The following is a 22659-nucleotide window of genomic DNA, read 5'->3' as shown; positions in this document are numbered from 1 at the left end:
AGTGTTGTTGTCTGAGCAAGAATGACCTCTTAAACCTCATGATTGCTTTTTAATCCTCTTTTCAGTTCTTAAGGTATGGTGGGAACACATAAAGTGATTAGCTAAAATAAATGTACTGACATCTGGTTCCTGAGGCTTATACATAGACTGTGTAAAATAATGGATGTAGCCATTGTGGCATCACCCTCTGGCACGCCTCAGTCATTGGCACATCTGCATTGGCTTCATTTTTCCACCTTGGAGGTTGTAACTTGGGCTTATACAGTAGTTCTTTGGTTTATTTGGTCAAAAAGACTGCTAGTATAAAAAAAGATGAAATAATCACTAACTCCACAAGTAACTGACTGCCTGATTGACGGACTACTTATTTGTATTCCTAGCTCTTGCATAATTCTGTGATAATGCTTAACAACAAAATAAATCGAAGGGCAGCTTGCTTGTGTGCCTTTGATGAAAATAAAGTTTGCTTTTCATCAGAGCAGCTCAGTTGGACGTCACTGTCTCAACCTCACCAGACTATTGAGCAGGCTATCAGACAGAGGAGGGTATTCTGGGCTGATCAATAAGACTTCTGGATGATATATATGCAGGGCAGATGTGTTGTCCTGCCGAACAACCTTTCTAAAGACGAGTCTCTGTCTAAAATCAGGACTAACCATCACCCTTACTGCTTAACCTTCTACCTTCTTTCCTTTACTTCCGCTGGATTCCTCCATTTCAACATATTTGCAAAAAGACAAGCATCTGAGTGCTACCTCAGGAATGGTATTTGTACAAAAATCACTCTCTGATACTAGCATCCCCTCCAGGGACATAACAAGCATTTTGAAATGTTTCAAACAAACGTTGCAAGCACATCATTGGTGTCGAAAGCAAAGTAGGAGAAAACATTTGAATCCTCCCGAATTGTGAAAGGCACAGCTGTGTATCAAGTTCCCACTGGTAGAATTAGGGAGGGGAATAATCATCAGACATCTCTAGCTGACAGAAGTGATTTCTCAACAGTCTGATTCATATTCATACTTGTGCTGTTGACATAACTCACAACCGTAATTTAAAGAAAATACTTAAGTGTTCTTGTCATCTCTAAGTCACGTTTAATATGATTGATTTTAAATGAAGGCATTCAGAACATGCAAACCATTTCTTTTCATTTATCTGCCCTTGCGCTTGGATCTGAGGCAAGACATAACAAAATGTGATTTTAGAAAGTAGGTGACAATCTGCCACTGAAATCAGTTTTTGTCAGTAACCTGTAATTCCATTCAGATAGAGAGGGCTTAGCTATTTTTCGCCTGGTATGACTATCATCTTAGAAACAAATAAGCACCAATCAGCTTTGAAGAAATCTATCGCTCCCTTCTATTAGCCGCCCCAATAATGTGCTGTTGACTCTGCAGGAGTTCACACACAGGTATTAGGCAGAGCTCCGATGTTGCTGTGAACTTATCTTTAAGGCACTCTACATTGTTTGTACGTCAAACCCACAAACACTAAGGATTTGTGTTACCCTATACTTTATTGGGCTTCAGATTGCAGTTTATCTATACAAAGAGTCATGGAGATATTTTGGCTGTTGGGCAAGAATACATTATCTGGTGAAAGCTCAATAAAGGCAGACAAAGAAAATAAGTTAGTAAAATAGCAGATTGGAAAGAAGGCAGACAAAATATTCTGCGATACAAATAATAAGGCACATAGTTGGGGTTTAATATGCAGAGGTGGTACCTATGGATTGCCTATGGATGCCTGAAAGGAGTGATAGTGTGGACCATTTTACCCAGTATGTCCCTTTTTTAAGTGCACGAGGGAAGACTTGACTGTCCACACCCTACCAGGGACAAGGACCACAGTATGTAGTTACTAACCATGTTAAATGTGGAAGAAAACGTAATCACAAATAGAAATAAATAGGCAGTGATGTCTTTCTTTGAGCTAGCCTTAACGAGCCAACTGGTCTGACATTGCCAGATCAAATTGTGAATCAAGTGTGAATTAGTCTGGAACCTCTGGGTTAATTTCCTATTTCTAAGGGATGTTTGCAGTTGAGTCGAATGTGCTGTAGCAACTTGTCTGGAAGTTCATTTTTCAGCGTACATTTTTGACAGTACGTATGACAAGACAATCTCACTTTAAAGGGGCACTTTTTAGCTTATTTATTTCAGCAAATAAAACCTACTCGCAGCCTCAGGGATCATTTACGCTAAACATTAGATTCGCAGACAGAGATGAACAGAGGCTTATTCCCATACTCTGTGTTCATTTTATCCATATTTGTGCACATATTCTGAAAGCTTACAGGTAAGGACAAAACAGTGCAGTACCACCGGCCATCATGGTGGCAGTGTAGAGAAGTTCAAGCAAGATACGACCATAGGAGAAGACAAAGACATTTAAATTATGGTGGAAAGGAATGAATCAGTAGTGAAAAGAATTCTCCATCCACATGTTTGAATGTATAAAATGGCTGCATCAAAAACTGCCATCTACAACACTGCCTCTCTTTAAAGTTACAAAATTATGACCGCCTCCACTTTTGACTCTGACCTCAAGTGCTATTTATTGGCTGTATCTGTGTCATCATAAAGGACGCATGGAAGGGCAGCAATGTTTACACTGTTTCAAATTGACACATATATTCACATACGAAAAGGGAGTATAAATGAGCCTTTAGTCTGAAACCCTGGTCATGGGATAACATTTGGTCATAACCCCTGTCGGTATTCCAGAATGGTATTTGCTATCAGATGTGATGTGATAACTTTGACCTCTTTGCATTGATATTTCCCCATTAGATTATGTTAACCCATGTCTGGAATTCCCATCAATAACCCCTTAAACAAAATCTACAGAATGCTAGCTGCATAAAACTGAATGACATTAAGTGTCCTCTTAGTCTGGCACATTGCATTTTGAATATTAAACAGTGTGTATACTCACATTTATATGTTTTCAGATACATTTAGACATTTTTATTGGCAATACTGTCATTTAAGGACATATTCATACTTTACAACTGTACTTCAAGGATTCATGTTTCATCTCCAGATTTGGTGATACAGTCAGGGTCTGTGCAGCATGTGAAATATGTATAATCAGTCCAATTATTTTCCAAGTTTAAGGTCAGTCCAATTACTCTCTTTCAATATAGTCCACACTGAGGTGCAGTGTCCCATCTCCCAGCTCGTACTGCAGAACTCAGCAGACCCAATTACAACTGAAGCTCTTATCTGCCTGTTAAGATCAAACTAAGTCTACAAGAAAGTCAGGGTTTGAGTTTCCTTAAAGAGGAACACTACCTAAATTAGAAATTCCAATATGGTATGCCCATCCCCTAAGAAAGTTGAATCAATATTTGTGAATATATTCTTTCTCAAAGCCAGAAACTAGAGAGGTAATGCTGCATTCACATGCTCCTTGGATGGTCCAGTTTCCTGAGCTGGAAAGTTGTTCTTCCGACTTAGGTGTGTTCATGTGTTTTTAAGTCGTAATGTGGAAACAACATGGACACTACAAGGACAATGTTTTGAATTTTATTGCACAGACATTTAACATCCCAGAGAAGATTCATGTTGCTTTTCAAGTATTGGAAAACTGTTTGAAGCTTTATGTTACAGAGTGATTTTGTCCCACACTTGCTGCTGCACCAGTATATTCCATAAAACCACTAAAATATTGCTCTACCAGACGTGTTGTTAAAGTTAATGCTAATACATACAATGTCTAACTAATTCAGGTTACTCTATGTGGACAACAACAAGTAACAGTTAGAACCTTAAACCATATTACAAATTACGTATTAGCAAAAAATTATTATGCAATAGGTGATTAATAAAATCAATCAATTTTCAATCAATCAATTTTATTTATGAAGCCCAATATCACAAATCACAATTTGCCTCACAGGGCTTTACAGCATACGACATCCCTCTGTCCTTAGGACCCTCACAGCGGGTAAGGAAAAACTCCCCCAAAAAAAACCTTTAACGGGGAAAAAAACGGTAGAAACCTCAGGAAGAGCAACTGAGGAGGGATCCCTCTTCCAGGACGGACAGACGTGCAATAGATGTCGTACAGAACGGATCAGCATAATAAATTAACAGTAATCCGAGAGAGAGAGACAGAGAGAGATGAAGGACAGACGGTAATGACAGTAGCTTACAACAACATTATTGAAAGTAATAATATTATAATTAATAATAATATATTAATATCTGATAGTATACATATGTGACAATAATCATATGTGTATAATAACAGTAGAAGTATGACTAATGATAACAGCAGCAGCAGGAGGCATCTGGCAAGACCATGGCAGCAGCACAACCACACACGTCACGCTGTCCAGGCACCGCTGTGATATGAGTTAATCTGAGAGACAGTGGAGCACAAAGGCTCCAAAGAAGAAGCCGAGTTATTGACATCCAGAATGGCCGAGTTAGCAAGATGCAGTAATAGGACATGAGAGAGAGAGAGAGAGAGAGAGAGAGAGAGAGAGAGAGAGAGAAGGTGCCCGGTGTATTATAGGGGGGTCCTCTGGCAGACTAGGCATAAGTCAGCCTAACTAGGGGCTGGTACAGGGCAAGCCTGAGCCAGCCCTAACTATAAGTTTTATCAAAGAGGAAAGTCTTAAGTCTAGTCTTGAATGTGGAGACGGTGTCTGCCTCCCGGACTGCAGCAGGAAGATGATTCCACAGGAGAGGAGCCTGATAGCTGAAGGCTCTGGCTCCTGATCTACTTTTGGAGACTTTAGGGACCACGAATAACCCTGCATTCTCCGAGTGCAGAGTTCTGGTGGGATAATATGGCACTATGAGCTCTCTAAGATATGATGGAGCTTGACCATTTAGAGCTTTATAAGTTAACAGTAGGATTTTAAATTCAATTCTGGATTTTACAGGGAGCCAGTGCAGAGAAGCTAAAACAGGAGAAATATGATCTCGTTTCTTAGTTCCTGTTAGTACACGTGCTGCTGCATTCTGGATTAGCTGGAGAGTTTTAAAGGACTTACTAGAGCTACCTGATAATAGAGAGTTACAGTAATCCAGCCTTGAGGTAACAAAAGCGTGGACCAATTTTTGTGCATGTTTTCGGATCAGGATAGGCCTAATTTTCGCAATATTACGCAGATGAAAAAAAATGCAGTCTGTGAGGTTGTTTTAAATGAGAATTAAAAGACAAATCTTGATCAAATGTTACTCCGAGGTTTCTTACGGTAAATAAAATAAAAGGCTCTTAACATCAACTAAACATTTACTTTCATCTCACATCAAATCAGTAAGTTTTGTATCAAAATTCTGGCAGACTTGCAGACATGAGGGGGCATTCATGTGAATTTCCTATAGGTTGGAACTCAAATTTCTGATTATTCCAGCATTACATGAATGTAACGTCTCAAACTTGTGATGTCATCAGGTATACAGTCTGAAGCTGCTCCATACACAATGAATGTAAGCCTGATTTTGTGGAACCACAGAATGTTCGTTTCCTTTTTATACTCAAATGAGCTTTACTCTACTGTACTGTAGTGTTCTCAGTTGTGAAACAGAAAATGTAACTTTTTGGTTTCCAAAACAATTTGTTTTTGGTCGACATGCTGTGAAGGCTTCAAAAGTGGGTGCTGTAACCATTATGGAGCCTGTTCCATGTTGGTGGAGAGGGGTATCAGTGTCATCATCATATCTTCCCCAATTGTCTATGGAGCACTTCCACACATTACACTTGATGACTTCACAAATTTGAGTTTTAGTACTCTAGTTTTTAGATTCTTGAGAAAGTTGTTTCTGTTAACTAATATTTTTGGACTTTTTTTAAACCATAAGAATAAGGTCATGGGCATTGTTCTTCTTTAAGGTGTGAAATGGACACGATTTAACTAAATAACCAACTAAATCATAATTATAGTCATGTTAGGTACAATAAAGTTGTCACATACAATAGATGTGCCTTCAAATCCCTGATACTGTCTTAACCTTCTCACTTGTATTAATGATAGTAGGCACTTGAGAGTCATAAAGTGTGTAGAAACTCTAGCTAACCAGCCTAGATCAGATTAGCATCTTTACTAAATTTTTTAGCATTCATAGAAAGATGCTGCTTTTGACAAATCTCCGTATCTACAAAGAGCGAGTTAACACATCATATCTTACACCTAACTGGACTCTGGAAAGTGCTGGAAACTTTGAGGGCGCCCTAATCAAGCGCTGTCTCTCCTCATGTAACAGGAAGGTCTCTCTCATCCTTCGAGGCAATCTTGCAGAAAGCATAGATAGAAGAGGAATATTATCCAACCACATCAGAGGGGGATGACTTGCTATTTCCTCTCTAGACGCAGCCAATCTTTTGGATGCTATTTCTACATTTTCTTATATACCACGACAGAGAAATAGCTATCAGAGCAAGGGTGGCGATGTTGACGAGGTTGTTAGACTACGAAAAGGGAGCGTCGGAGTGTGTTTGTGTGTGCGTGCCCGCACAAGTCAGGGAAAGAGATAGAAAGACCCTAAAATGTCAGCAAAGTGTGTGTGGTCTTCACCAAGTTCTTGTCTGTGTGTGTGTGTGTGTGTGTGTGTGTGTGCGTGTGCGTATGTGCATGTGCGTGTGTGTGTGTGTAACTCTGCAACTTCAAAAATCAACAGCTGTCTGGAAACTTTTGGCAAATGTCTCATCTCAGCCCCTTTTTTCTCGCCGTCTTTTTTCTCCCAGTCTGCGCATCTCTTTGTAAGTGTCTCTGAAATATATGTTGTGTCAAAAAAAGTAGCAAAAAAAAAAGGTTTCAGTCTTCTCGTTTAAAAGGAATCAATAGCTCTGTCTCTCTCCTTAACTGCTTCAAAGAATCAGTCGGCACTGATGCAATAATACACGAAGGTTGGAGGAACCATCTGTGTGTTATTGAGTTATTGTTTGAGAGCCTGTCTGAGAGTTTAAAATAAGAAGTGTGTATAAATTTACGTGGGTGTACAGTGCCGGTGTGCCTTGAGGCTTATTTTCTCTGAAGAATTGACTTCATCACCACCATCAGTCCTTTTTCCTTGTGGAATTTTCATTTTATCGCCGGGTCTGTCTTGCAATTTTCACGCTGTCAGCTCCCATGAGGCTTTGCAGCTGACGTTCGACACTGCAACATTGACCGCACGCCTTAATGAAAAATCGTGGCGTCTGGTTTCTCCAATATGACCTGTTTATCCCCACGGTAGATAGTAGTGGCCGAGAATCCACTATCCCAAATCAATGGCCCCTCACAGAGAAAGCATCCCAAATGATAAACTCAATCCTAAATACACTCTCTTCTCTCCCCAACACAGAAGAAGAGTGAGGAGGAGGGGTGGGGTGTGAAAAATCAAAATCAATAGGTTTTTCATTACTGCTTTGATTCATGAGCCTTTTCTGATTATTTTTTCCACCAGATCCGTGGACAAAGGAAAATGGTATTTTTTTTATCCGTTCTTCTTCAGACCAAATTACCAGCCAGTCCATGTGAATGGAAATGATAATCAAGGGGCGTCCCACAATGTTTTGATTCATCTCTTTGCATTCTCTCCACCTCTAGCGCCGCAGGTAGGATTGATTGGTCAGATCAATGGCGCCAGAGCTAATTGGACAAAAGTAATAAATATTTAGCCTCTTTTTTTAGGGGGGTTGGTGGAACACATGAGTGCAACAGAGCATTTCCATCATTATTGTTATTCTAGCAAAAGCGGGAAGGCAGATTGCTTGATTAGACCACGGTGGACTGAAGGTCAGAGAAATCCATACAGGGCCAGGTTTTTGTTTGCCGACAACTCCCAAGGCAGCACTAATTTACTTTGAACTCCCAGTTTCCAATGAAGGTATACAGTTACTGCTTGAGAGAACTCAGATGTAGATTCTTCTGTCTGACTTGTTCTCTTGATTAGTTGCAGACACACAAATGCACACTTTCACAAATACACATCAGGTGCACAGTGTTAAAAGTGGTTGACACTTACATGTATGTGCACTTCTGCACATATTCATAGGGACATACATGGCAACAAGTGCCCATACCTATTGACAAAACAGTAGCTTGCCAGTGGCCTCCAGAATAACCCATGTGACCACAACAAAAACAAATCATATGGTGTTTCCTGATGTGCTGTCTCTGTGGGTAAGGTTGGCTGAACATAAAAATACTTGGATGAGGTTCTGGGAAAGGTAATGTTTATTGTTTGACGTAGAGCTGAGAGATGTAGAAAATCAAATATACAGATATTTTTGACCAGATGTTTCTATCAGTATTGTAGGGTTGGCTATTAATGTTTTCACAAAGTGTTTACATAATGAGATTTTTGATAAATAATCATCAGTAATGTGGAAAGTCTGTAAAACACAACATTTCTAAAATCAGAAATCAAAGACAGTATCTAGTCTCTGGGTAAGAGGACTTTTACAGAAATCATCATCGTTGTTTTTTCAGGACATTTGAACAACAACCAGATTTTGTCATTTTTCCAGTGGAAACAGAGGAGAATCCTGGCAGGGGGATATGTTCTAACCACATGCTTTACTGCTTTATTACATTACTTACATTGGCATTGCAAAGCAGACCAAAACTTTTAGGATGGTTTCTATTTTAGTTAGCTATAAAAATCAACCTAAATCTTGTTCGAACAAGGTACACCAATAAGCCAAAACATTAAAACCATTGGTGGGTGAAGTGAATAACATCGATTGTCTTGTTACAGTGCAATGTTCTGCTGGGAAACCTTGGGTCCTGGTGTTCATGTGGATGCTACTTGACATGCTCCACCCACCGGAACACCGTTGCAGACAAAATACACCCCTTCATGGCAACGTCACTTGTCGATGGCAGTGCCCCCCCAGCAAGATAATGCACCATGCCACATCACAAAAACTGCTCAAGACTGACCCCAGGAACGGGACAAAGAGCTTAAAGCGTTGACCTGACTTCCAAATACTCCAGATCCCAAACTGACTGAACATTTACGGGATGTGCTGGTACCCCAGAGGTACCCCAGATCTACAGTGGATACTCCTTGGACCGGACTTGGCTCTGACCTGTTTAGGCATGGACACAGGACCTCTGGAGGGTGTCCCTTGGTGTCTGGCACCAGGGTGTTAGCTTCAGATCTTTTGAGTCCTGTGGGTTGTAAGGTGGGGTACCAGCATGTCCCACAGATGTTTAATCAGACTGGGATCTGGGGAATTAGGAGGCTAGGTTGATGCCTTGAGCTCTTTGTCACTTTTCTCAGACCATTCCTGAGCAGTTTTTGTGGTGTGGCGTGGCGCATTGTCCTGCTGGGGGAGTGCCATTTCCATAATGGGGGGTGCCTGGTCCACACTGGTGTTTAAGTGGGTGGAGCGTGTCGGGTGGCTTCCACACGAATGTCATAACCCAAGATTTCCCAACAGAACATTGCATTGTAACAAGATGATCAGTGTCGTTCACTTCACCTGTCAGTGGTTTTAATGTTTTGGCTGATAGGTGTATTTCACCCCTGTGAACATGTCACTCCTTTTATGTTTGTATCAGAGGTGTGGTCCCCTGTTCCATAACCTATTTTGACTTCTTTTTTGTTGTCAGTTCAAAGAACTACTGCCCAAAGAGCATCTCAAGATGTATAGACCCTCTCTGGTTATCAGGAGATCATTCTCTTGAAGAAAGCCAGGGCATGCTGCCCTCCAGACATGTCTTCTTGGGTTTGATAAACACCCTTTCTCTCTCTTTTTCACTCTGTCTCGCCTTCCCATTAGTGTGTGTTGCAGTTCAGGCTTCGGAGGATTTTGCCTCAACCGGAGCAGCAGGTGTTTGCTGGGAGAAACAGTGACACATGGATGCGCCCTGTCAGACTACTCATTAGAGACTCTGCACCTCCTTTGTCTCCTCATTTAGTGGAGGGAGGAATGCACGTACACACAAACACAAACACGCACGTATACAAGTGCACAAAGCAGCAGGTGGCCACTATCAGCTGGACAAATCAAAGCAGGCAAAGTTAACACCAGCTTATTGGATGGATGTTAGAGCGAAAGAGAAGTAGAAAGTATTTCCAAGTGCTACTAGAGTTCTTTTTTTTTCTCAACTTTGGCACTTCTGTTCATGGCATTCATGCTAGTAAAAGTACTGATGATAGAGACAAAGTAAAATATGACAAGTGTGACTGTGACAGTGGCATCAGGCATACAGGAAACTCTAGGGAAGACAAAGCATATGGTAGATGCTTCGCATGAAAGGGGTGTTAATTGATGAGAATTAGTTCACTGTGGGAACACACATAAGATATGCAGTGATGATTCGTGCCACATGTCTAATTCTTCATACACCCTAAATGAGATATCAGTGTTTTTTATATCTCTGCATTAAAGTTTTAAAAAGGGATTTCTGGAAGTCTTGGGAGCTTAATTAGAGCAGAAAATAAATTTCAGTGTATTCAGTGACACAACACATGTAATAATAGTTGAGGTACATTAAAAAGGGGCTAGAATGAGACCTGTTGGACCAAAGTCGTATTAGAGATGGACCACAGTGACTGACACATATTGCATTATAATACCATATTTGATCTGTCTCACTGGAAAAAAATGTTTTAATCAATTTGAAATAATTCCCCCAGTATTTGATATGTTGTGTTTTAAAGTAGAGTCCCTGTTGATTTCTTGACTACTGCTTCAACAGCCAGAATACAATTAAATCCTCAACAATAGAGGTGTTTGAAATTATGTTAAAGCTACAACAATGCTGGAGTCACTCTTTCTGACATTGCCTCATATCCATGTGTCATCTGATGAGTAAATACCTATATGACTAGCTGAGTGAAAATGACCTCGAACTATCTGAATAATTGATTAATATGTAATTTACTATGCAATGATGGAATGACACACTGAAGTAGGGATGATACAGGTTTTACTTTTATAGCACTAGATCAAGATTTCTCTTATTGTTTTCCCAACATATTGTACATTCTTTACAGCAAAGAAAAGTCAAGAAAATCTACATATGTATGTCCATGTATGTCCTTGTATTACTTTAACAAAGCAGTGTGGCATTTGACCATTGCATTTCCATAGAATTGAAGGACTTTCAAGAGACAAATTTAAGAAAGAACAGGCAATGTTGGTGCAATAAACAACAAGATATCCTGACTTTAAGGCCTTGTTAAGACTGCAAGCCAAATTCATTTTCTTTACATTTCTACATTGTATCCAGATCGGTTTTTAAAAGTCTGGACAGCAAAGAAACACATGAAATTTTTGCAAATCTTATCCAAACCACATTTGGAGGTGGTTTGAAATGTGATTCCAATCAAATTTCTACACGTGTCTGACTCCTAACACTTGCGCCATTCAGATCCAATTTCAGCTGTCTTTGCGTCAGTCCCAACGCATTACACAACAGTGAGGTCAAATCCAGTGGAGGAAGCGCTGAGCAGAATTAAGAATCTGCTGCTAGCAGAGCGCTATGGAAAACAGCATGGAGAGTTTGACAAAGAAGTTCTGCACTAGATTTCGCCCTGTTTGGGGGCGAAATGATAGACCTCCTTTTTTAATGTTTCCACGATGGCAAGCTCCCCCCCCTCCCAATATCACTGTCATGGAGCTTTTTAAGGTACCAGGAAGGTAGCCTATGAAACTAGATATTCTAAGGCATCCATTGGTACCAGCCATGTCATGCTAGCTTGTCAGGAAGGAGGACAAAGAAGGCTCTGAATGTATGCTACATTTTGTAGAGGGAAAAACTGGCATGGCCATTTTCAAAGGGCTCCCTGTAATTCTCACCTCAGGATATCTGAATGAAAATGGTTTCTGCGGCAACCTACAAGTCACTTTATAGACATGCCAACCTAACACTTAACCAGTTTTTGGCAAAAACCACGCAGTTTCTTTTTTATATGCTGGATCCATTCGTAGCTTCTATCATCTGAAAATGGTGGTGACATAGTTTTCAAGGAGCAGATATATACTACTACAGCATAATAGGGTTCCTAAAATTCATTAATAGCTTTTAGTTTTTATGTGTCATGCCAAGATTTTCAGTGGCCCCATCTGGTCATCCCTATGAAGGATTTCTGGGGGCACCACTGCAGTGCAGAAAGGTTGATGTCTGAACACACAGACGTGATCTAATCATCTTCAAATAACATTGTGGACAGTCTGCCTGCACTGTGAATGTAGCCTTAGTTAAAGGTATGGGTCAAACTCCAAAAACATTGGATCCTAAATTTCCCACAACGCAACTACATGCATTAATTTGTCCTTAATTCAAACTACCATCAACCATTCTCTCTTTTTCCCAACGTGGCTCCACTCTCATCCATCACAACATGGCTCCCCTCCCTCCCTGTTTGTCGGCCATTTTAGAAATCTTTTCTCCTCTTCCTCACAGCTGTCTCTTGCCCAGCTTCTGCGAAGCTCCAGTGCTGCACTGTTAATAATAAACACTGGGAAAAAAGAAAAAAAAAGGAAAACGCCAACTTTCTTCTTCTCTCCACCATCCTCAATTCACACTTTACCATCCTCTCTACTCCCTGTCTCCGTACCCTGTTGTCTTTCTTCATCCTCTCTTTTTCCCCCCTCCTCTGGCACACAACCTCTTTATAGCCCTGCTTGCCGTGCTGTGATAATTAGTCAGCGCTAAAATAATACAGCCTCAAGAAAACAACAAGAGCTGAGAAGAGGGCTTAGCTCCGCTGGGAGGGAAGGAGGAGAGGAGGAGGAGGGAGGGGCAGTGAGAGCCAGAAAGAAGCAGAGAGAGGAAGCAAGAGAGAGAGGGAGGAGAGTTGTGTGTGTCAGCCGATTTCAAATGGCTACCAGCGGATTGCTAGATAATGAAAGTGTCGGGTAGCTGAGTGAGTGAGTGTCTGTGTGCAACAAGACCGCATGTCTCCATTCTTTATCAGCCAGCCTTTTCCCTGCGTATGACTAAGAGTGTGTGTGGCCTGTTGCTGTGGATGTTGTTTGAAGGTCCATTGGCCCTGCAGTTATTCCATCGTCTCTGACCAGAGCATACCTTGGAGATTTGTCAGGCAGAACACACACAAGGACGTGTGTGCCTCATAAACTGTATAAAATAATGGGCACAGTCACTGTGACGTCACCCATCAGCTTGTGGACTCTTGTTTTGTAGCCTCGAGTTTTGCTATAATGGCTTTTTGGAGCCAGAAGAGACCATATTTGGACAAGACAGTGGGGATAACCCTAACATTAGCTTAGCTGTGAGCTTAGTATGGTGCATTTACAGATACACTGGGTTAACTGTGATAATGCTAATGCAAATTTTCACTAGCAAAAAAAAAAAAAAAAAAAACAGGCATGAAAACATTAAACAAAATGTTCTTTACTAAAAACTGAACATCGGACTCTCTAGTGGGTCTTTTAGCGCAACCAAATGTTACACAAGACTTTTTTTAGGTGACCAAAATGTTACAATTAACGTACATGATCCGAAAACACACCAAAAGTTAGCTATAGTAAGTCTGGAATTACGCCACGGTAACATTACCTAATCAGTGTTGTCGTCGTGTTAGCAACTTGCCAATGAACAGCACCCACCTGTCACTCAAAGCAGCTAAGCCCTTAATTATACATAATTTTTATGCTAACCCTTAAGTGCAACACACACCGCCGCCGCACGCCGCGCGTCAAAACGCCTGCCTTCATTATATTCTATGAACCAACTCACACTGGTGCCGGCCAACGCGCCGCACCGCTCTGCTTCAGCCTACTGCTTTATTTCCAGCGCGGCTGGCGCTCATGGCGGCACTTTATGTACGTCTCGTCTCGTAGGATCAACTCTGGTTGTTTCAAATTTTAATAAGACGGCTTTGATAAGAAACTCACCCGTGAAATTCAAGTTGTTATTGCCTCAAAGTTTTTCCTCTTCTTCTTCTGTTACTAGCAGTTGGCAACCGTTGGCAGCTAGTGTAGGTACAGCCACCTAGCGGGCTGGGGTGGGAAATACATGTTGATGGTGCCGCTGCACGCCGCTGCGAGTGTGTGTTGGGGGGCGGCCCTTGACGGCCATAGTGCCGCGCCAGCGGCGGTGTGTGTTGCACTTTATGCTAGCTGCTACCTTTGTTAGCATGGTGCATTTACAGCTATGGTTGACTGAGGTAATGCTAATACAGATGTGCTAGCAAAAAAAGGCTTAAAACTATTAAAACAAAATGTACTTACCAGAGAAACTGACTCCTTAGAGGGTCTTTTAGTACAACCAAATGCTTAAAAAACTTTTTTAGGCAAACAAAATGTTATAATTAACTAGCTACAACTATGTCTACACTCGGAATCTGAGGTTACACCACGAACGTTATCTAACCAACATTGTCGCTGTGGTAGCAACTTGTCACAGCTCCCACTTGTCACTCAAAGTGACCACGCCCTTAATTAAGCCAAAATATCTTTTAAATGAGTAAGTTATATAAAAATGTACCCCTATACATTCAAGGAACTGCAGTTTGTGGCACTTCACCATTCATGTTTTCATCCCCAGAGGTTGCCGCTTGGCACTGCTGTGTCCATGTGATTATGCATATATATAAATCTGCAGCCAGTTGACAAAAAATCGAATTTTAACAATCATTTAATTATCTATCTGGTTTAGCAAGGAAGAATGTCAAACACATGTAGCATCACAAAAACCTTTCTTCTTTCATGTCATATCATATAAATTGAAAATCTTTGCGTTTTTGTTCCCTGTGAACAGACAAAAAGCTATTTGAAGACTTCATTTTGGCCTCTGGGACGTTGTTATGGAGCTTTTACACTGTTTCTGCTATTTCATAGACCTAATTGGAGGAGCAGATGACCAGGGGCCAAAATTTGGAATGAAATGATACTTGAATTAACCTTATTCATATGGAAAAAAAACCCAACAACTTTAAAAGTGCTCTGATTCTGGCAAGGCTATCAAAAGTGAGGTTAGTCAGACTTATTCACAAAGGAAAATGTTGAGCAAACACAACAGTCAAAAGTAGCAAGCAGTGAAAGTGTGTCTGTGTATATGCAACAGTGTCTGCATTTCCATCTCTGAGCTTCATACAGCTACATATACATACATTAGTATGTACACAAATCAGCCTGTGTTTGTTTGTATTTATGTTCCAGCGAAGAGTGACAGCCCACAGGGTTGAGAGCAGCTCACTGTGGTTTCATTACTCTGTGCTAATCACAGCCAATGCCCATCATTCCTCATTCACCAACGGGCTTATTGGAGCCAAGCCAAGTCCTAACTCCTCTGTTACAGTTCAAACATGAAATCGCTCAGCGTATGAGGCGGGTAGGTTTTTTTTTTTTTTTTTTTTTTTTTTTAGGCTGGAACTCAAAAATACTGTTGAGGCAAAGTTCCTTTGACAGGGAGATCTGAGGAATTTCTTTTGTTGATGTTGAGGGCTGGTGGTTACACTGACAGCATAGCCAACACTAAGTTTGTCAGTTCGCCCTAGTTTGAATGCAACGCAACCGAGGGCAAGTGAAACTGCAATGGCTCGGCAGATTAACATTTCAAAGGGGAGTGACAGCCAGCACTGGTGCTACTACTAGTGCTAAAGCTAAGCATGACTACATGATACACACTGCCAATAACACTGTTAGAATAGCATGTTCAGGCCACTGGTTTTCAAACTTTTCACTGAAATGGTATTAAATTCTTGCTGTTAGTCAGTGTGTGACTCTGCACTGATATGTCTGTCTGCTGTGACACTCACTCAATTATTTTTGTCATGCTCTATTCATTCAATTAAAAAAGAAGGTATTTGACATTAAACTATAGCCTACAGATTTTCATTAACTGCAGTTTCTCCAACTCAACAAAATAAATATGTTACAGAAGAAAATATACATAATGCCGACCTTGCAATTCTCTGCAGTCAAGTCTTCCCCCTGTTTTTTGGTGGTGCTGAACATATTCTGCATTGGTGTTTGAGAATACACCTAACAGCTTTCTTACTTAGCCTACTTATTATGTTGTAATTGAGTGATAACCCCCTTATTCTATCCTCTCTATGTGTTTTTACAGCTGGGACAACTTACATCTTCGGGAGAGGCGGAGCCCTCATCACATATACCTGGCCACCCAATGACCGGCCGAGCACACGGGCAGACCGGCTGGCAGTGGGCTTCAGCACGCAGCTGAAGGAGGCTGTTCTGGTCAGGGTAGAGAGCGCCAAGGGACTTGGAGATTACCTGGAGCTGCACATAGTAAGATACCGCCTTGGGGATATTGAGGGGGGGATGAAATGGATGGGGGAATGGCGAAGGTACACTAAGCTACATTCACACAGTTGAATCACTTGGGAAAACCCGGAAAGAAAGAAGGGGATTGGGAAGTACCTGAACAGGGAAGGTGAAAAGAAAATAAAAGTGGGGTGTATAAAGATGCCAAGGGACTGGGAGATTAGGCTAGTCACTGGAGAATGAGTAAGAGGAGGGAGAGAATGAATGCGGGAAGGAGAGGCAGAGATAGAAAGAAAGGATGTCAAAGATAGTGGAAAGATGGTCTGCACCAAGGGACGGAGCAAACCAGAAGCTACAAATAGTAAGAGGAAGGCTGTAGAAGAAAGACAGTTGAGGAGTTGGGGTCATTGATGCAGAGTGAGTATAGTTAAAGGATGGCACTTTGTTAGCAGTAGTGACTGGGCTGTAGACAAGATGACTCTGTGCATCTTTGTTGAAGTGGATATTAAAACATGTATGGAAATTCTGGTGTTTCAAGCTGGTAAAAGATAGAAGCTTGGTATGTACACTTTGATAAATATTTTGTCTCTTCCAACCTGGGCTTTTCCCCCCATATTTTTGTGTCTTAATGTCTAATGGAAACAGCTATGTTTGAAATTGGACCAGTATAGAGTGAGCCAGCAGTGGCCAAACAGGTTGCAATATAACCACTTGGAGCATTTGTGCAACGTCAGTTTACATCAACTCAGAGTGCTTGTTTTTGCGCCAGCAGGCTCAGATTATCATTTCAACTGTCTGACAATTAATGGAAAGTATCCTTACAGAGATAAACCTCTTTGTTAAAGAGTAGGATCCTTTTTGTTTGGCCAGAAACAACCCTGAAATCACCAAATTCACCAGACTTCATTTTAATAAACAGGAATTTTACCATGTATAAAGCCAGCATGTTTTCACATCCAACTGGGTGAATTAAGGGTTAATTTCAACCAAAGCAGAGTTGGTGACCATTGGAACAGTGGAGAGGCGAAAAAAGATGTTTTTTGTTTGTTTGTTTCTGTCAGCTTTGAATGAAGTGTGTTTTCGGACAAAAAAAATTGTTTATCAAAAAATGGAATCTGGTTAAATTGACGATGGCAATTTCAGGGCTGTTTCTGGGTTACTCTTTGACAAAGTACTCTCTTTCAGTGCTGGACCATTTTCAAAAATTGCTGTTCCCATTAGTCGCTTAGACACAAAACCATGGGAAAATAGAATCCAGGTTGAAAAACACCAAAGTTACCCTTTAATCATGACCACTCTTTTTAGGAGTTTTACTGAATTTGTGGAGCTTTGGAGCTAATTTCAGTTTATTTTGTAACTTGGGTTCCTGGTAGTTTTGTTCCTAATTTCTACTGGTTTGTGACCACTCTTACTTCTTTAAGCACTGTCATTGTGTTCCTAGATGACAGGAATTAGCTTAGTAAGTTAATTGTGATGGGAATGATGGCCAAGGCTAGACGTAAGTTGGACTTGAGTTTATGTATGGAGAAATACTAAGACAATGCTAGCCATTTATACATGTGTAATGGCTTACAATTTCAGGTTCTATTCAAGTTTGGCTGATGTTGGCATGCAGATTTTGATGTATAAAAAGCTGTGGTTAGATATTTCAACTAAGGAATTTCCTTCTGGCATTTAAACAGTATTTTTGCTGTGTAGTGCAAGGGTCACTGAGAGGAATCAGTGTGTGCACAGTCCAGAAAAAAGCATTTCATCTTATCCCCTGTCAAACTAGTTATTGGCCCCATCACTGCTTTCATTGTTTTCATATGTTAGGCTTAAAGGTCATTTAAAACCACCTCTAATGATAACTTTAAATGGCAATTAAGGGACAGCAGGCGTTTAAAAATGCATTTACACGGACTCTAATTGTCTCGTTGACCCCTGTGCTTCCTCTTCCCAATATTACATTCAAAGCTCATTTTCATTTTAATAGGGGGTTTTCTGTTAATTACCAACCAAGACTATACCTGGTGACTCTGATCCACTTACCATGTTGCTGGAGTCACGCAATTAAACACTGTGCCTTGTCAGATTCACAACTCCAGTGTTTTACTGTACCAGCTGGTGGAAAAGATGTTACAATGTCCTGCAGTTCTTTTACACTCTCTTAAAGCGTGCAGTGATAAGACACTATCACTGTTATCTACACTTATCTACACTCAGCCATCTGTGCAAGTGTGTGTGTGTATAAGTGTGTATGTGTATGTGTGATCACACCACTCCAACATCCTAGTGACCCCAATTTGTTTGGGCTGCCCGTGCCTGGAAGCGACAGGAACATAGTTGACCCCAGGTCACTTCTCATCCAGTGATCAGTAAACTGAGAGGAACAGAGGAAGGGATGATGGGAAAGAGGTGTAGGTGAAAGAGTGGGGGTGGGTGGGTGGTGGATAGTCCAAGTAGGTCAAGGCCAATTTGAATGCTCTTAACATCAGTGATGAATAATGATAATGATTGTAAGCATGAAAGATTGCAGTTTTAAACGCAATGGACACAACAAATGATGCTGGGGTTGGAGTGGTGATGTCGTGGAGCTCAACTGCAGCAACCTTAAAGGGTCAGTTCCTGTAATTTTTGTAGCATAATTTCCACAGCTTTTTAATATTCAAAGGATTGTTTGGAGAAAGTCAGCTATGACTCAATCAAAAGCACACAGAAATATAAAAAGAATATCATCAAGTAACACTAGCAGTATTTAGTCCACCCAAATTACAAAAGCACATTTCCTCATGTACCTCAACTGTGGTCTCTCCATGTGGATTGCCCAGGTTTTTAGACTTTAGCAGCCATTTAGATACATTGGAAGTAAATGGAATTTCCTCGCAGTGCTAACAGCATTGAAAGAGGAAATTTTAAAAACTGAACAGTGGCATCTCTTTTCAGAAGCACTGGCCTAATTACTTAACATAGTCCACAGACATCACCGTGACTGGAACTACTTTCAAGATATAGTTCCCATTTTAAACTGTTTTATTTCAACATTTTGGGGGGCACATATGAAATGGGGGGTAAGGGGTCCATCCCCTGGAAGTTTGCAATGTCAAACACTTAATTTCCTGCATTCTGGGGATTTTTTTGTGCACCAATTTGTACCTTTTCTGCATCAATTTATGGTGGAAATGTCGTTAAATTGGTCAAAATAAAAGTCGCTTTTATGTTTATTGGGGTAGTGACAAAGTCACAGGTTCTAAATATTGAGCGTGCTGTGTCCCCTGCATCCCCACCTCCCACCCACCCCAAAATCTACAGCTTTACTGTGGATTATCCCAACTAATGAGAGGTTGTTTCTGGGAAGAAGTATCACTGTTAAATTTTAAATGTTACTTCAGTGCTGTGACCACAAAATACCATTAGCCTCCATTGTTTTAAGGTGGGGCATTTATTTCAAAACTTAGGGAAATTATGCCAAAACTAGGGGTAGATGCCACCAGAGATGTGACTTGGGTGAACTTATTCTTTAACTTAGACAAAACTTTGAGTTTTGGTAAGTTTGTGCATTAGTTTTTTGTTCTACCCTGTTTATCAATGCCCGTCCCAGACGATCACTCATCAGTCATTATTTTGCCTGTTCTCCCCCTCAACTGCATATTCTCCATCTAACTTCTGTGTCTTTCATTTGCTCCCTCATTCCCTCACGTCTGGCCTGTTCACTCTCTTTTTCTCTCCCTCTCACACACACATCAGTGCCTCCGACACACCAGCCCAGCTCCTCTGCTCCCATTGCAATTACATTTCATTTGCTGCCGCTGCTCCCGAGTCGCTCCCCTAAATGACTCTGTTCAGCCCGTGGTGGGTGTTTGGGTCCCGTTAATTATGCCCGTCTCTCTTTGAGGGGAGAAGTACAGGCAAATTAGACCTGAGAACCCAGGAGCCATGGCCCCATATCACCCCACCTGATCGGGGCCTCACAGACCCAATCAAACTACAAAATAGCTCCACGTGCAAGCAGTGATGGTGGCCCTTAGGTCCAATACCTGGGGCTCTATTCGTTAGCTTTTGCTCGTAGTGGTTCAAAAATAGCATTTCAGTTTTCATTCCAGGTTAGCTTGTTTTCTGGACTCTAATAGGATTTCAGAGGTTCTTATCCTGACTGACATATTTGGAAATGCCTCTGTACAATTTGAAGAAAATGTATTGTTTTGTGTAGATTTCATGTCTAGCAGCATTTCAAGGACAGACATTCACCCATAAGGTAGTTGACTAGTATTAATGTTCGAGTTAATGGCCTGTCTAAGCTGGGTGTCATTGAGTCAGGTGCCCACAGACTCCGATCACAACAGCTTCCTGTCATTGTAGGATATGACACATCATTGATGGATGCTGTCTCTGTCTGTCTAACTAAAAAATACTGGCTCTGTGGGGCACAGCTGATAATAACATGCCATCAGGACATGATAGAGCATGATTCCTTATCTCTCACGAACCACCCGTCTCTTTATATAGCCTTCCTCCCTTACCTGCCCTCTACCTCTTTCGTGCCACCCCCCTCTATTTCTGTCCATTTACCTGACACAGGGCAGGACATCACTCACTACATCTTCTTGACATGCTGTCATCAGGCCCGGGGGTAGGAGATGTAAAGTTGAGGTTGTTGGATGAGGTGCTTATACTGATTCTGCTGACTGTGGCTGCCTTTAAAAGAGACTTAGCATATCCTTACAAGGCCTTGTTTCTTGCACTTCCCTAATTATTTACTGTGGGTGTGTCTGAAAGTGCTGCAAACTTCCTAGTTGACATTTTGAGAGTTCTAGATGAAAAAGCTTTGAAATTCATTATCTGGAAAATGCCATAGGAATGAATCATCGCTGAGCAGACTAAACATGACTGTGCATATTTCTGTTGGTGAGCAGTATTGCTCATATGTCTATAAAGATCCCCTGCCATCCAGGCCAGGGAATTTCAAGCAGGAGTAAAAAAAAAAAACAAAAAAAACCAACTGGATTTGCTGTCTGGTCTTGAAGGACATTCGGTGTTTGTTCAGCAGACGTGATCAGTTCTACGGACTGGTGGGGAGTTCCTCTGTATTTAATCACCCAGAGAAATTAAATACCACAGAACTCCCCAAGAGTCAGTAGAACTAATTAAGGCTCTTGGATGAATGGTGAAAGATTTTCAAGAACACTCAGCAAGTCCAGTTGCCTTTTCATTGTGCACTGATGAACATGTTAGTAGCTAAAATTGTAACCCCCAATGTATTCATTGGTTTGAATTGACAACTCTATTTGTGGTAAGCAGTGGCTGTCATAGGGTTTTTGTGTCATATGTCTATCTGGTCAACATGGGCTGTTGCGGTTAGTCTAAACTTTTCATTCCAAACAAAATGCTATTGCCGCTGCATTCACTACATAGCAGATTTTCTTTCCTGAGAAAGACTTTCTCAACTTTACATGATTAGAATAGCAAAGGTCAAATCCACTTGCTTAGCAATTTACAGGTCTTTGAACCATACCCCACGGCCTTCTTTAGCAAATGGAACTTGCTCAAATGTTATCAACCAAGTACAAAACCTTGGACAAGAAAGTTTGAGAGATCATAACTCCTATTAATATTCAAGGAAGGTCTCTGGTGTCAGATGTGGATTGTCTCCTTAATCTTTCTCTACCATGGACTCCTAAACCAAGACTTGACTTCTTCCCAGCTGATGCTTTAACTGGTTTTGGTCAGTTGTTCTGTGACGACCATGAAAGAGTTCCAAGGTACTTTGGTCAAGCAACGACACCTGAACAAATTCTATTTACCAAATAAGGTGAGGTAGTGAAATGACTTCTTTGAAGGGAGTATGTCAGATTTTTTCCCCACAACATAGAAGATACCCTTTGGATTTACCACTCACAACATGAATTTGGTAGGAATATACACAACTTTTATTACTTCAGTGAGCATTTCTGTTTTCTTCCATTTAGTAGACAGGATGTCTCTTGGTCCCCACAATGTCTTTGACAGGATGTTAGATCGACAAAACTAAAAATGATCATTTGGGAGGGCAGGACATCATTTTTGCCAATCTTCATGACATTTCTACCATCAGGGCCTGGGGTGTGAGATTCAGGGAATGAAGGGTACGGACAGATATGGAAGTGGGCTGATAGCTAAATCTTCCATCTGTGGCTGCTGGAAAAGGCAGATGTCCTTGCAAGACCTTGGAAGCCAAAAGGAACAGACTATGACTTATATATAAAAAAGGCCAAAAGCATTTTTTCTGAACTTTCCTGCCACATGAACAGTTCAAACAAATTACTATTATTATCACAAATAAGAATTGCATTTATATCAATTGAAATTCCAAATGATGCATTCCTTTTCTTTAAGGTACAAGGTATCTGCTGATATTCTTCGGAAGTGATTTTTTTAGGTAAGCTGGTTGGCTAAACCAAATCTCTGTCCAGGTGTAAGAATTAAAACCGATCAGGTGTAGAGCGCAACTGTAAATGCCTGCCTTTAATTGTATGTTAGCTGCATTTTTAA

At 40.9% G+C, this 22659-nt stretch overlaps 1 protein-coding gene across 8 annotated transcripts in view; it reads left to right on the top strand.

Annotated features, from left to right (window-relative positions):
• The window catches only part of nrxn2b (neurexin 2b), an 812698-nt gene that overhangs the window by 664620 nt on the left and 125419 nt on the right, over positions 1-22659 (top strand). For all 8 annotated transcript variants that reach the window (XM_049567815.1, XM_049567813.1, XM_049567811.1 and 5 more), the window contains one exon: positions 15995-16176. In XM_049567815.1, coding sequence (XP_049423772.1) covers positions 15995-16176 — 182 coding nt within the window. The remainder of the gene's footprint in view (positions 1-15994; positions 16177-22659) is intronic.

The sequence above is a fragment of the Epinephelus fuscoguttatus genome, linkage group LG23 (assembly GCF_011397635.1).
Source record: "Epinephelus fuscoguttatus linkage group LG23, E.fuscoguttatus.final_Chr_v1".
Lineage (NCBI taxonomy): Eukaryota > Metazoa > Chordata > Actinopteri > Perciformes > Serranidae > Epinephelus > Epinephelus fuscoguttatus.
This window is presented reverse-complemented; position numbering and strand designations above follow the sequence as displayed.